Genomic DNA, 13,902 nt, shown 5'->3' with positions numbered 1-13,902 from the left:
AAAGAAGGCCTGGGAAACAGCTTCATATGCAGACTGTTCTTAGAGGCGTGAAGTAAACCTGCCAATAATCTGACTGGGCCTCTCACTTCATCAAGGATGCTGCCTGCAATAAACATTTACCACCCACCAGTTGGGCAAAGAGGCTCAGGGGAATTTCCCAAAATAAGCAAATGTCAACTGCCTTACTTCTTGCTGCTCTGCACTGAGAGACACGGAGGTGGAGGGTGAGACTTCTGGTTTGGGACCCGGGGTTTCTTGCTCACTGGTGGAGCTGGTCTGAGAAAACAGTGAGAAATAAAGTTGTGAAGAGCACTACGTCATGGTCTCTGCCACCATTCAGGAATTCAATGGTGAATTCTTCACCATTCAAGAAGGCACACCCCTCCTGGGGCTGGGAGATCCAGGGAGCCCTTGCCAGTGGTTTTTCCCACCTTCCCTTCCTTCCTTTCTGATCTCCCAACCTCCTGTCACTCCCCACTTCACTCTGCTGCCCAGATTATCTTTCTACAGGAATGCTCTGGGCATGTCACCCCCCTCCTCAAAAATCTCCAGTGGTTGCCTATCAACCTTCGTATGAAGCAAAAGCTCCTCCCTCTCGGCTTCAAGGCTATCCATCACCTCGCCCCCTCCTACCTTACCTCCCTTCTCTCCTTCTCCAGCCCAGCCCGCACACTCCGCTCCTTTGCCGCTCACCTCCTCACTGTGCCTCGTTCTCTGTGCCTGTCCCGCCATCGACCCCCGGCCCACGTCCTCCCCCTGGCCTGGAATGCCCTCCCTCCTCACATCCGCCAAATTGGCTCTCTTCCTCCCTTCAAAGCCCCACTGAGAGCTCACCTCCTCCAGCAGGCCCTCTGCTCCTCCTCCCCTCCCTATCACCCCGACTCCCTCCCTCTGCTCTACCCCCTTCCCTGCCCCACATCACTTGTGTATATTTGTACATATTTATTATTCTATTTATTTTACTAATGATGTGTATATATCTATAATTCTATTCATCTATTTTGATGCTGCTGATGCCTACTTGCTTTGTTTTGTTTTCTGTCTCCCACTCCTAGGCTGTGAGCCCGTTGTTGGGTAGGGATTATCTCTGCTGTCGAACTGTACTCTCCAAGTACTTAGCACAGTGCTCTACACACAGTAAGTGCTCAGTAAATATGACTGAATGAGTGAATTCCACTGGGGATGGACCCTGGGAAGGTAGAGTGCTCTCAAACGGAAGAGACAGAGAGCTTAATGATGAAAGAATTATGACTAAAGGTTACCAAGAGATGATTTTACGACTGTGCAAGCAATGAAAGATGACGAGGCAATGACAACAAATCTGTAAGGCTAGAAAGGGTTTTTCAAAAATTCAATTCAAGCCTAAAAGCAGGCAAAGGGACCTTCCCATGAAACTAATTCACACAGAGTATTTCATCTTTGTAATCTGCCTGGGCATTACCAGCCGTAACTAGCAAATGGCTTGAGGGCACAGGCTCTGTGGCCTGGTCCCCCAGGAACAAAACCCATCATTCGGGCCCTCTTGTTCATTCATTCATTCATTCAATCGTATTTATTGAGCGCTTACTGTGTGCAGAGCACTGTACTAAGTGCTTGAGAGGCCCAGCCATGGTTTCCTATATCTTACTCAGGGGAGGGGGCTGGGGGGAAGGAGAAGGGGGTGCCTGGATGAAATTTTTTCACTACGCTAAACTGGGTTGGGAAACCTCTCTCCTGCCTTGGCAAGGCTAAGCTCGAAAAGGCTCCTGAGGGAAACAGAGAAACCCTCCTTGCCCACGCCGTACCCTCCCTGCTTGGGCACCAGGCATGAGTGCCAAGGAGAAAAACTTATGGAAGAGGTGGCCCCACTGAGTGCCACTGACTGCCAGCTCCCAAGAGCAACTGTCCAGGAAAATGTAGGGAACAGGGGAGCCACTGGTTTTTCTTCACCAATTTCAGCTAAGTTGGTACTGAATTGCCCTTAATTTTATGAAAATCCCCACACCACTTCAGTCTACTACATTTCATGTTTCTACTAACTGGGAAAGGGAGTGCCCCATCCCAAATACTTTATATTATTATTTAATAGGCTAATTCTACATTACTAATTGATAACACAAGGAGGTAGTAGGCAACAACTACAAATTGACACTGCCCACAGCTAGGCAAGGATATTCCAAAATGAAACTACTTTAAATTGTACTCTCTGGAAAATATGAGGGCAACACAGCCAGTTCCATGGTTTAAAACTGTGGTCATTGACAAGGTTCCTAAACAGGACCCAGATTTACCGCAGAGACGATGACAAAAGTAACTCAATATATGAACACACACATTTCTAAGAGTCACAGATTTAGAAGGATAGTGGCAGATTGTTAGACATTTTACAGCTAAAATGGGGATTTTCTTCTACACATCAAGTTTGTTAAAATCATTAAGGTGCTCTATTTTCAAATGACTAAACCTCAAAAGACTATTACATGATTTAATTTAGGTAGAACAGTGCTTGTTATATTTAATGGATTAATTTACAAAAGGGCTAAAAATTTAGGAGCAGGAAACTCACTAGTTTAGGATAATAGTTTTACTAATACAGACAGAAAGCTTAGGGAAGCATAAACTACCAGCAGAGACTTACTTCTTCCCAAAAGGCTAGTAGAGAAGACGTAGACGAGGAAGAAACAGAATCCTTGGTGGTAACAAAACAGGAGGGATAAAAATGATCATTTATCTACCCAAAGACTTTCTCAAAGAGGATCTCGTAGCAAATTCAATAATGATTCATTTTGCAGACTGACCAAATTTTATAAAGGGGCATATGAAGTGGAGATGTTTTGGAAAACATGCTCTAAATTTCTGTAAACACACTATCACATTTACAGGCTGCTGTCAAATGATTTTTTTAAAATAATAGAAACTTCCCATCCATCTTATTTCAATCCAGACTCGGTATCAGCTCTAGAGGTGGAAAGGAAAAAAAAATCATCAAAGGAGCCAGAGACTGGGGAGAGTAGTGTGTGATTATCCAAGTGCTTCGCTGCTGTGAAAGTACTCAAATGGTGGTAGCAGGGGAAGAACTCCTGGAGGTGATGACTTTGGAAGGACTCTGAAGATGGGTATAGCAGTGGTCCACAGGATGCGAAGGAGGGGATGAGCAAGAGGGTTGCGGTGGAGAGACAAGAACGAGGCCCAGGAGGAGACTGGTTTGAGAGTAATGAAGTACACAAGCAGGGGTGTAGTGGAAGAGAGAGATTAAATAGGCTGGGGTGAGGCGGCTGATAGAGTGCCTTGAAAACCAAAGGTCGAAAGATTATGTCTGATGGGGAAAGAAAAGGAATGGACAAGCCTTGGAGGTGTTTGAGGAGTGAGGAGATGTGTGTGGAACCATGTTTTACAAAAATTACTGAGGCAAAGCAAAGTATGGGGCGAAGGGGGGAAAGAGACTGGAAGCAGGGAGGTCAGTGGGGAGTACAGTGCACGCACAGAGTAAGCACTTCACTCAACGCTACTGCTAATGTAAAAGTTCACTAACTGACCCGCGACTGAAGAGATTTCTAAAGCTTCCTTTAGTGACTGTGAATGAAAGCTCCCTCTCACCTCCGAGATCAACAATCTGCCCTGTGTTGACAACCTAGGTTTTTCAAAAGTCTCACTTTCTAGGCAATTTCCCCCCATTCCTTTCTCACACAGTTGCCAGTACTGGAGGGAGAGGGACGGGCATGCCATTCATTAGGCAGCGGTAAATAAACCAATGGACAAGGTGCCCGACCCTGTGTTCATAAACCCTGCGGCAGCTTGGGGGACTCCCAGAACAACAGACCTGCAGTGGCCTGCTCCGAGCTGGAGTGACTCCTCGTTCAGGGACTCTCCTGTAGCTGGGGAGGTTCTGCAACTGCCCTGGTGGGTAGGGCCCCAGGATCCTGGTTTGGCTCAGGTGGCTACAGATCCCAAGCCCGTGAGTACGCGCCTTAACCTCTAAGCCCGGGACCACTCAGGTCCCTGAGGTATCCTTGGAATGGATGACAGGTCCAGCAATGCCTGGGGGCAGGATCAGTGCCCGTGGCTGCCAAGGACTCAGCTGGTGGTCTCAGTCTAAGGGGTCTGGCAGCTGGAACCCACTGGCTAACAGCAGCTTGGGGCAATGCCAATTTGGCATCTCACCATGCCACCTCCCAGAGTTCACATCCAGTGAGGAGACTTCACATTTTGTAGAGCCTATCGTTTTAGAAAAGCACGTACCAATGTGGGAAGCAATGTGGCCTCGTGGAAAGGACACGGGCCTCGGAGATGGAAGACCTGGCTACTAATCCTGTTAGTCTCTTGTGTGACCTTAGGCAAGTCACTTTTCTGTGCCTCGGTTTTCTCATCTGAAAAAACGGGGATTCAATAATACCCGTTCTCCCTCCTACTTAGACTGTGAGCCCCAGGTGGGACATGGGCCGGGTCTGATCTCTTTATTTTGTATCTATTCCAGTGCTTAGAACAGTGATTGACACATAGTAAGCTCTTATCAATCACCACAATTAACGGAGTCCAGAATGGGGCTTGACAGTAAAAATTGACCCCAAGTCCCCGTGAATACAGTTTATTTCCAGATGGGTAACATTCAATTTTTTTGTGGCTTGTCACCTCTTGTTCTTCACGGGCCTTTTTAATGTTTTGAAAAAATAAAAAGGAACGAAAACAATGTACCACTCCATGTAAATCCACTAAGTAACTCCCGCATGAAAAGTGAGGAAGTGATTCATGTTCAGACCTAGCAGCTGCTTCCTCAGTGGATGTGCCATCTATCAACACTAGAAAGCTTCCTTTGAGTTACTCACTTGATTTATTTATTTCAATGAAAAGGGATATTTCATCAGGTCCCTAATCCAATCCAACAAGCTCCACGAGACTTTCCAAGTACTCACCATTCCAGCCTCCCCACACCCTCTCTCCCAACCTTCCTTGTTTCTTCACATCTCATGATCAATCCATTACTTCCTGGTTCGAGTCAACCAGGGAAACCCCAACAGTGGTGAAACAAAATTAACAAAAACTCCTCATCATAGCAAGTACCAATTACAGCTGAAGAAAGCGGCAAGACCTCATAATTACAGGAGTACTTTTGTTTCTCTCCTCTTTGTACTCTAGGACAGTTTGTAATACCGAGGTTTCAAATGGACATGGCTAACGTATTTCAAAGGAAGTGGTTTACCTTAATTGGCTAGATGAATCCTTGTGTGACTCGAGGCGTTTTCCCTTGGCTAGTATAATTTACCATATTTTTATTTTTCTTTCAAACTAATACATTACTCAGGCATCGTAAATTCTGAGGTGGATGGTCAATTTCTGCTTGTGAAAGAAATCATGTTCTCAATCTATCTCCATTTACTTTAAAGGGATTTAGTTCTGGAATATTTTTCAAGCATCCTATCATACTATAAATGTTTAACTCTAAGCCACAAACCAGTGCTATGGGTGGTAAATATATGCTGTCCGCCTCTGTGGGGATGTTAATTTGCTGATCTTTTCCATAGATAACCTTAGGTTATTCCACCATAACACTTCAAACTTAAAAGCCTTCTGGCACTTATTTCTGCAGTCGAACCAGTCAGCTTAGGCACTTACTCTAAATGTCAGATCATGCGCGAGAGGTGAAGTGTTGAAATACTCAAAAATTGAATCCTGAAAATCTGGAAGTTTCAGACCTAAGAGGAGAGAAAAATCATGACCAGATTTAATGACTAGATGACAGGCTGATTTTTACTAATTTGGGATTTGGGGCTATTGTTCCATTTACCTGCATCTGTCCTAAATTTTTCTTCCATCTTCTTCTTCAAATTTTCCATCTCTTCTAAAAGTTCTCGGTTTTTTGCTTCAGATTCCCTTAGTTTACTAAAATGAGAAAAGAAAGTTCTTAGGGAGTCTGTGAATAAGACTCTCGATATACAGTGGCTTTGCTAGTGAAGGATGACTGACTCTGGACACTGCCGATTTGTCTCAGACAGCTAGATACGTTTTAAAGGTGACTGAACAAATTTGGTTGAAATATTACTTCGCGTAATAACGCCACAAGGTAAATCAGTACCTCTTACCCCGTTACTGGCAAAGTAAAGTCAGGTGGCACAATACAGTCCTGGGGTGGACTGGAAGAGGCTCACAAGTCCCAGTGAACCTGAGCCTCTGGGCTGACAGTTGTTGCCTATTTGTACTTCCCCAGTGCTTAGTACAGTACAGTGCTCTGCACATAGTAAGCGCTCAATAAATACGATTGATGATGATGATGATGATGACGATGACAGGAACCCAAACTCTGCCTGGGAACATTCGGCTCGCTCAAGTGAGTTTCTGGCCACTTATGGTTCAGTAACCTGATGCAGGCAGTGCCGGACTATACCGGGTCAAGCCTGATAGCTGATCAAACTGTGCTTAGACGATTTAGTGGAAAGGCACAAAATTCACAGCTTAGCATTTGGAAGCACAGAGCTCCATCCCATCTTGCTTCAGGCTAGTTCACCAGAAACACCGTAAGAGCAGAAACAGAAAGAACAAGGAACAGCCCCTCCTCACTTGTCATCTCATACGGTAAGAGTCTAAATTTGAGGGCTGAACTTTGACAGCCTAAGATGGAAAATATAAAGCCTGGGGTTTGGCCCACCTAAAACTCAAATTTTAAAACCATCTGTCTGAGGCAGGTCCCCTTAATTCACCGTGTGCTGGCTCTTTGACCAAATTCTAGTTTCCAAGATGGGGGTGCTATCATAATAATAATAATGATGGCATTTATTAAGCGCTTACTATGTGCAAAGCACTGTTCTGAGTGCTGAATGATGATGATGACGATGTGATGGTGTGATGTGACCTTCCTGGCACCTTTCAATCTCTCCCTCGTGCAGGAAACTAGTAAGTATCGAGGGATGTACTGCAATCCTTCCATATAGAGAACAGGATTTTGGCCAGTGACAATAGCCAGCCCTGATGGGTTGGAGTCTTAGGACCTGGCCCAATGAAGCCCAAACCAGAAAGGCATTAAAACATTTGGACTCTAGCCCACCCAAACACCAAGATTATAGAAGACTTTCTTGGCTGCAGGGCCAATATACTATATTAAAGGGGGTGTGGCTCTTTAAATGTACCTGTAGCTGAGGAGGCAGCAGGGCCTTAACTCTCTCATAGCAACGGGGAGACACTTGCACTTGGATAAGTCTTCCCTAGTTTAAGGCCGGGGATACACCTACCCTCTTCTGCGTACCCACCCCGCAACACTGACCCTACAGGAGGTGAGGCCCAAACAGAGGAGCATATTTGAAATTTACACGTAGTCTTTCCCTTTCCCGCTGCTAGAGTTTAGGTAGGGAGAGGAAGCTGGGCCTGGAAAGGGAATTGGTTCAGACTAGTGCTGTCTTGACCTGACCCCCCACGGCTGGGACCACGGGCCAGGTCCAGTCGACAACTGGCCCGATCAGACATGGCAGAGGGGCTTGGTGGGGTGGACTGATCAGGGCTGGCTCAAATGCAGCGAGCTTTTCTCAGCTCCCACCCGACTCCCGGGAGCCGAGCCGAGCCGAGTCGGTGCCAGGTTCCTCCGTGAGTGCCAGTGAGATGCAAGGGTGTTTCCTCCGGCCTTTGCCTTCTACTTCCTGGAGGGGATTAAAGTGCAAGTAGCAAGATGGCAGCTTATTTTTCCCAAGGCGGAACTGCGGGGATCAGCATTAAGGAAGGAAATAGGCCTGAAGGCAATTGGCACGGCAGTGGACGACGGGGGGGATGGGTGAACGTCCCGTCACGCCGCCACTACCTCTTCTAGGCCCCCTCCTCCTGTCAGGAGCCCAGCTTTCACCTAATCCCCACTCCGCCACTTGTCTGCTGTGTGACCTTGGGCAGGACACTTCACTTCTCTGGGCCTCAGTTACCTCATCTGTAAAATGGGGATTAAGACCTTGAGCCCCATGTGAGATGGACTGTGTCCAACCTGAGCTGCTTCAGTGCTTAGAACAATGCTTGGCACATACTAATGGATGGATCTGGACCCCAATATGGATCGACGGTTGCACCTGGATTTGGTCTTTCTACTTACCATTATCCCATCCTATGTCAACTAAATAAAAAGGTTGTTTGAAGTTCTGAGGAAAAGTCTTTGGGGAAAGACCTGGTCATGTTCAGGCTGCATTCTCAGATTTGATTTTTTTATAGGAGCACGGGGTCAAATTAAAAACAAACAACAGCAACAACAAACACAACAAAAAAAAACCCTGGTGTGAGGAAGCATGACATAAAAGGAGTCCCAAGTATTGCAAAAATCAGCTGGGAGTATCCCACACTTGGGAAAAAGCTCTTGTTATGGTCAACATGAAATATGTAATTTACTTGCTGTTGCAAAATAAACTGACACACCTTATAAAACAGACCAATAAACTACATACATTTACAAAAGACAATCACTGCTTTTAAGTTGCTAAAGTTTACAAAATATTCCTGACTTCATGTGAATAAAAACAGAAGAAGAAAAGAGGGATTTAGTATCTGGTACCTCTCAAAGGACAGGTTTGTGTCTTTGACCTTTCTTAGCTCCTCTTGAACAAGCTGTTTGGCCCGTATCTCTGCATCAAGAGCAGACTGCAACTCAAGTCTGGCTGACATATCCAGCTTCTGACTACGTCGCACTTTCCATAGTGGATCCTGTGGCAATAAATTAAAACAAAGGTAACTGACAATTCTCTAGGTTGCAAATTCAACGTGGGCAGGTAACCTGCCTGCTAACGCTGTTGTTAGGACAGTGCTCTGCATGTAGTAAACACTCAAATACCACTGATTTAATACTGTAATTCCCACTTTCCCACTTTCAGTCTAGACTGTAAGCTCCTCGTGGGCAGGGAAAGTGTCCGCCAACTCTGCTGTATTGTACTCTCCCAAGTGCTTAGTACAGTGCTCTGTACACAGTAAGGAATCAACAAATACTATTGACTGATTATGCATTTGATTATGAAAAGTATAAAATGATATTATAAGCTCCTTGACTAGACTGTAAACTCCTTGAGGGTAGGGATTGTTATCTGCCAACTCTACTGTTTGTGGAACTCTCCCAAATCAGTCAATCAATCAAACAATGGTATTTATTGAACACTCACTATACTGCCAAGCTATGAACTAAGTGCCTGGGTGAGTTCATCAGAATTAGCAGATCCATACCGAGTGTTTAGTACAATGCTCTCTGCAAACTCTAAAAAATATACTCTTTGTGGAGTGAAAAATGCATATCCTTTGTGGAATTCATGAGAAAATTCACTAAAAGTAATAAAATTTAACCCATGGATAAGATTCTTTTTTTAAATTAATATAGTCAAAATACTGGAAACCACACAACTTTTTCCAGAGTTTCAATGAAGCAATGCGGCCTAGTAAGTGGAACATGGGCCCGAGAGTCAGAGGACCTGGGTTCTATTCTGGCTCTGCCACTTGCCTGCCGTGTGACCATGGGAAAGTCATTTAATTTCTCTGTGCCTCAGTTTCCTCATCTGAAAAAAGGGCTTCAATACCTGCTTTCCCTCCCACTCAGACTGAGAGCCCCAAGTGGGACAGAGACCGTGTCTGATATCAACCACAGCACTTAATACAGTGTGTTGCACATAGTCAGCACTTAACTATGACAATTATCATTTTCACATTAAATTTCCATATCTTTTACTTGCAAAAATTAACTTCAAACGTGTGATTTTGAGATTAAGAGCCCATATCCTGAAAACTGAATGAAATTGCCCTTTTGCTGCTTGCATTTTACATTTTAAAGAGGGTGAAAAGAGAATTTGATCGGAAGTTACAGATGATTTCAAAACACATTAGGTAATGGTAGCAGCCTACTAATTTGTAATGTGAGTGTGAAATACCTTAAAATAATTTGATAAATTTGGAGTATGACCAAACTTGTTATAAGCTATTGATTTAATGAGACAAAGAAAACTAAAATTGTATCAATTTACTGTAGTTCACAATCTAACGCAGTCATCGTTGTTAAGACCCGATCAAATCCTCATTAAATAATCAAAGTGCTTCCTCTGCTTCACTTTCAATCTAGAGTTAGCAATCATCGCTCCTAATAAAACCAAGGACTTGGCAAAATGCCAGAGCGCAAACACTTGTGGATGATTTCACCTGGGATTCACATGAGTCGGTGACTTACACCCTTGTTAAGAAACAGTTCTTGGGGGAAACTTGAAGGGACTGAAATCTAGTGCTCTCCACTCAGAGTGACTGACTGATGCAGAAGAGCTTACCAGTGTTCTTGATCCAAGGCTACAGCTTCGAAGTGACTCAAGTTCTTCTGTCATCTTGGAAGCTAGAGCTTGGAGATATCCACGAGCGTCTTTTTCGTCACTTACCCTAGCAGGAAAGCCCAAAAGAAGCATTATCGATCGACGGTGCCAACCCAGGCAGTCACCCAAAGGTGCCGGGAAGCGACAATTCCCATATCATTATGTGGGGTGGGCAGAGAAAAGCTATCACCACCTCCCTATAGATGGAGGAATCGAAGGGCAGCAGATCGAGCTTGATCCAGGCCATTTAACAAATCAGAGTTGGGGCAGCGCTCAGTGCCTTAATGCTGGACCATGATACCTCAGACAACTTCCAATTAAACAGCTACGGTGAAAGTTAGAGGGAGATTTTTAGCCCACCCAACTTGGGCTGCAAGGCGTAGATGGCACTGCATAAATTACTTAGAGAGATAAAGCTTAAACATGAGAAAATAAAGCCTAGAAGGCTTTAAGTACTTAGGCTAAATTCGTAATGATCATTTTTAGTGATGGAGAAAGCCTGTTTGGTTAATCTGAAGCTTCTGTCTAACCACGTACCATTGAATAATTTCTGCAATCTGAGCCTCCCAGTGGGCAACAGACTCCTTCTTCGCTGCTAAATCTTGAAGCTCGTCTTCTAGTTGCCTGTTTTGTGCTGTCAGTTTATCCACAAAGGAGCAAAGCTGTAATAAAAAGAGTGTTTTACTAGGTAACCTGCCCATCTGATACATTTTAGGCACAGAACTAGCATTTAAAAAGTGTTCTCCCCTTGACCTCCACGATCCAAATTTCTAAACCTCCCACCGATTCATGAAAGACAAAGCTTTATTTTCCAGTTCAAACTAGAACATAAAACTTGATTTTATGCTTCCATTATTTTAACTCTTCAGCAGGATCATCAGAATTATTCCTGATAGAAAGATAACTTCTCTTTTTCAAAGGCTAGATCCTTTGATGCTCACTTGACAACTACACAGAGCAAGTCCTTTAGAAAGAAGAAAATTGAGCCCATTAAATTCCAAACACTCACTCAAATGATTAATTTCCATGAGAAGTAATTATTCGCAAATGGTTATATAATTACCCTTTCAGTTTCAGTGGTTAATTTCTTGTTTTCCTCAAATAGCATAGTTCTTTCTCGCTCATATTTGTCTTTTATTGTGCCCACTGCTTCCTCCATTTCACTGTGCCTATGGAATAAGAGAGGGGAACTCTGCTCACAATAGGAATTCCGTCAAAATGTAAGCCCATGCTTTTAGAGAATCACATTTTCAAACTATATCATTCTATTCAATTAAAAAATTAACGGCATTTATAGAGTGCTAACTGTGGGCAGAGCACTGTACTATGCATTTGGGAAAGTATAATACAACAGAGTAGTGGACACGTTCCCTGACCACAAGGAGCTGACACTCTGAAGGGGGAAACAGACATCGATATAAATAAGTTCATCCTCTAGACTGTAAGCTCATTATTGGCAGGGAACGTATCTGGTAATTCTGTTGTATTGTACTCTCCCAAGCGCCTAGTACAATGCTCTGCACATAGTAAGCACACACTAAATACCACTGATGGACAAATGAATTACGACTATGCATTTTTTTCAATTTAATAATGGCATTTATTAAGCGCTTACTATGTGCAAAGCACTGTTCTAAGCAGTGGGGAGGTTACAAGGTGATCAGGTTGTCCCGAGGGGGCTCACAGTCTTAATCCCCATTTTACAGATGAGGGAAGTTAGGCCCAGAGAAGTTAAGTGACTTGCCCAAAGTCACACAGCTGTACATTACCGTGGGGCTGAAGGTGGGGTGAATATCAAGTGCTTTAGGGGCATAGGAAATGCAGAAGGGAAAGGGAGAAGAGGAAAGGAAGGTTTAATTGGGGAAGCCCTCTTGGGGGAGATGTGATTTTAATAAGGCGAGGAGAGTGGCGGTCTGACGTATAAGGAGGAAGGAGTCGTCCCAGGCCCAAGGGAGGATGTGGGAAGGCTTGGCGGTGAGGTGAGACCAAGATACAGTAAATTGGTGTTAAGCGAACAGAGTGCGTGGGTTGGGTTGTAGAAGAAAATCAACGAGTTAAGGTAGGAGGAGGTGAGCTAACTGAATGCTTTAAAACTGAGGGTAAGGAGGTGGATGTAGAGAAGGTTCTTATAGAGTGGGGAGACATCGGCTGAACGTTTTCTTCGAGAAAATGATCTGGGAAGCAGAGTGAAGTATGGACTGGAGTGGGGAGAGACAGGAGGCAGAGAGGTCAGAGAAGAGGCTGACGCAGTAGTCAGCATTCAGAAGGTTACCTTTCTCGTTTTGACTTTTCTAATTTATCTTTTAACATCAGGATCTCTTTTTGCAGGGCTAACTGAAGGCTTTCTGAATCATGCATCTCCTTTTTCACATTCTTCACTTCCAAGACGTGGCAGGCCTCACGCCTGACCAATTCCTCTTCATAAAACAAGACCTTCTTCTCGAGTTCAGATTTGATTTTGGAGATCTCCTGCTGATGCTCTAACGTGGCGCTTAGTCCACGGCCTCCTTGCTTTACCTGGAAATGAAATACAATAAAGATCATACAAATATCTTCTAGTTTGTCAAATGCAATGATTCAGTCTCCTAGAAGGGAGACTTGGTTGCAGAAAACTGTCCAAGAAAATAAAATCGTTACTAGATTTCTTTAATTGAATTACCCAATAGGAGGTGCTACCTAGCAGGCCTGTTGTCATTACGTTGCTAGCATCGACAGAAATAACAATCTGTTTTATTGCAAATGAACAAGAAAGGAAAATGTCATGAACACACAAAAGACTCCCAAAACAACCACCACCTTAAGGACTTCCAGTTCATTTTCCAGCTGCTTAGAAAAACTTTCACTGTGTTCTCGAAGTTTGCGCTCCTTTGAGGCTTCAGCAACTGCATCTTCCAGTTGAGATTCCAACTATAAAATAAAATTATTTAAAAAACACACACACATTAGTAATCCTCGCCAAACAATCCTGGTGATTCTAGTTCATTCTCTCTCAGGAATCCTTGAAGTAACGTCAATCTTGAAATTCTTTTTCCCTTTCCCCAACTTGGCAAAAGCCAAAAATCACGAGTCAAACAACCTCCTTTCATCCTGAAAGGCGGACCAACAGTGAAATCTATTTGGGGATTATACTTTAAAAATCAAAATTTGATTACTATTTAGGTTTCAGAGAAGAATTATAGCTCAGGAAAACCACAACCTGCCCTCAGTGCCACAGAATAGTGATTCTTAACCCACGGTTTCTGGCGGGACTTGCTTGGTGGCTCCGTCTCACTAAACTTGATAAGGAGATTTTTAAACTAAAATCTGAACTGACGTAAAAATATGTATTTAAAGTTTAAATTTACTTTGGAAATCAAATTCCAACACAGAGAAGAATTATAGCTCAGGAAAACCACAACCTGCCCTCAGTGCCACAGAATAGTGATTTTTAACCCATGGTTTGGTGGGACTTGCTTGGTGGCTCAGTCTCACTAAACTTGCTAAGGAGATTTTTAAACTAAAATCTGAACTGAGGTAAAAATATGTATTTAGAGTTTAAATTTACTTTGGAAGTCAAATTCCAACAAAAACAGCTAGAAAAGGCACAGAATCAAAGGAGGAGGAGGAAAAGGAGTGTCCTGGGGTGCTTCGT

At 43.8% G+C, this 13,902-nt stretch overlaps 1 protein-coding gene across 3 annotated transcripts in view; it reads right to left on the bottom strand.

Annotated features, from left to right (window-relative positions):
- The window catches only part of CDC42BPB (CDC42 binding protein kinase beta), a 110,039-nt gene that overhangs the window by 22,421 nt on the left and 73,716 nt on the right, over positions 1–13,902 (bottom strand). For 2 of the 3 annotated variants that reach the window (XR_005451381.1, XM_038747575.1), the window contains exons 14-23: positions 13,068–13,178; positions 12,544–12,788; positions 11,335–11,440; positions 10,809–10,933; positions 10,233–10,338; positions 8,492–8,640; positions 5,762–5,856; positions 5,590–5,669; positions 2,618–2,668; positions 187–276 (exon numbers count right to left, since the gene is read on the bottom strand). Coding sequence is in view for 2 of the 3 variants with exons in the window: in XM_038747575.1 (XP_038603503.1) it covers positions 187–276; positions 2,618–2,668; positions 5,590–5,669; positions 5,762–5,856; positions 8,492–8,640; positions 10,233–10,338; positions 10,809–10,933; positions 11,335–11,440; positions 12,544–12,788; positions 13,068–13,178 (1,158 nt within the window). In the remaining variant the exon portion in view is untranslated. The remainder of the gene's footprint in view (positions 1–186; positions 277–2,617; positions 2,669–5,589; positions 5,670–5,761; positions 5,857–8,491; positions 8,641–10,232; positions 10,339–10,808; positions 10,934–11,334; positions 11,441–12,543; positions 12,789–13,067; positions 13,179–13,902) is intronic. The other variant, XM_038747576.1, reaches the window with a different exon arrangement.

The sequence above is a fragment of the Tachyglossus aculeatus genome, chromosome 1 (genome assembly GCF_015852505.1).
Source record: "Tachyglossus aculeatus isolate mTacAcu1 chromosome 1, mTacAcu1.pri, whole genome shotgun sequence".
Classification (NCBI taxonomy): domain Eukaryota; kingdom Metazoa; phylum Chordata; class Mammalia; order Monotremata; family Tachyglossidae; genus Tachyglossus; species Tachyglossus aculeatus.
This window is presented reverse-complemented; position numbering and strand designations above follow the sequence as displayed.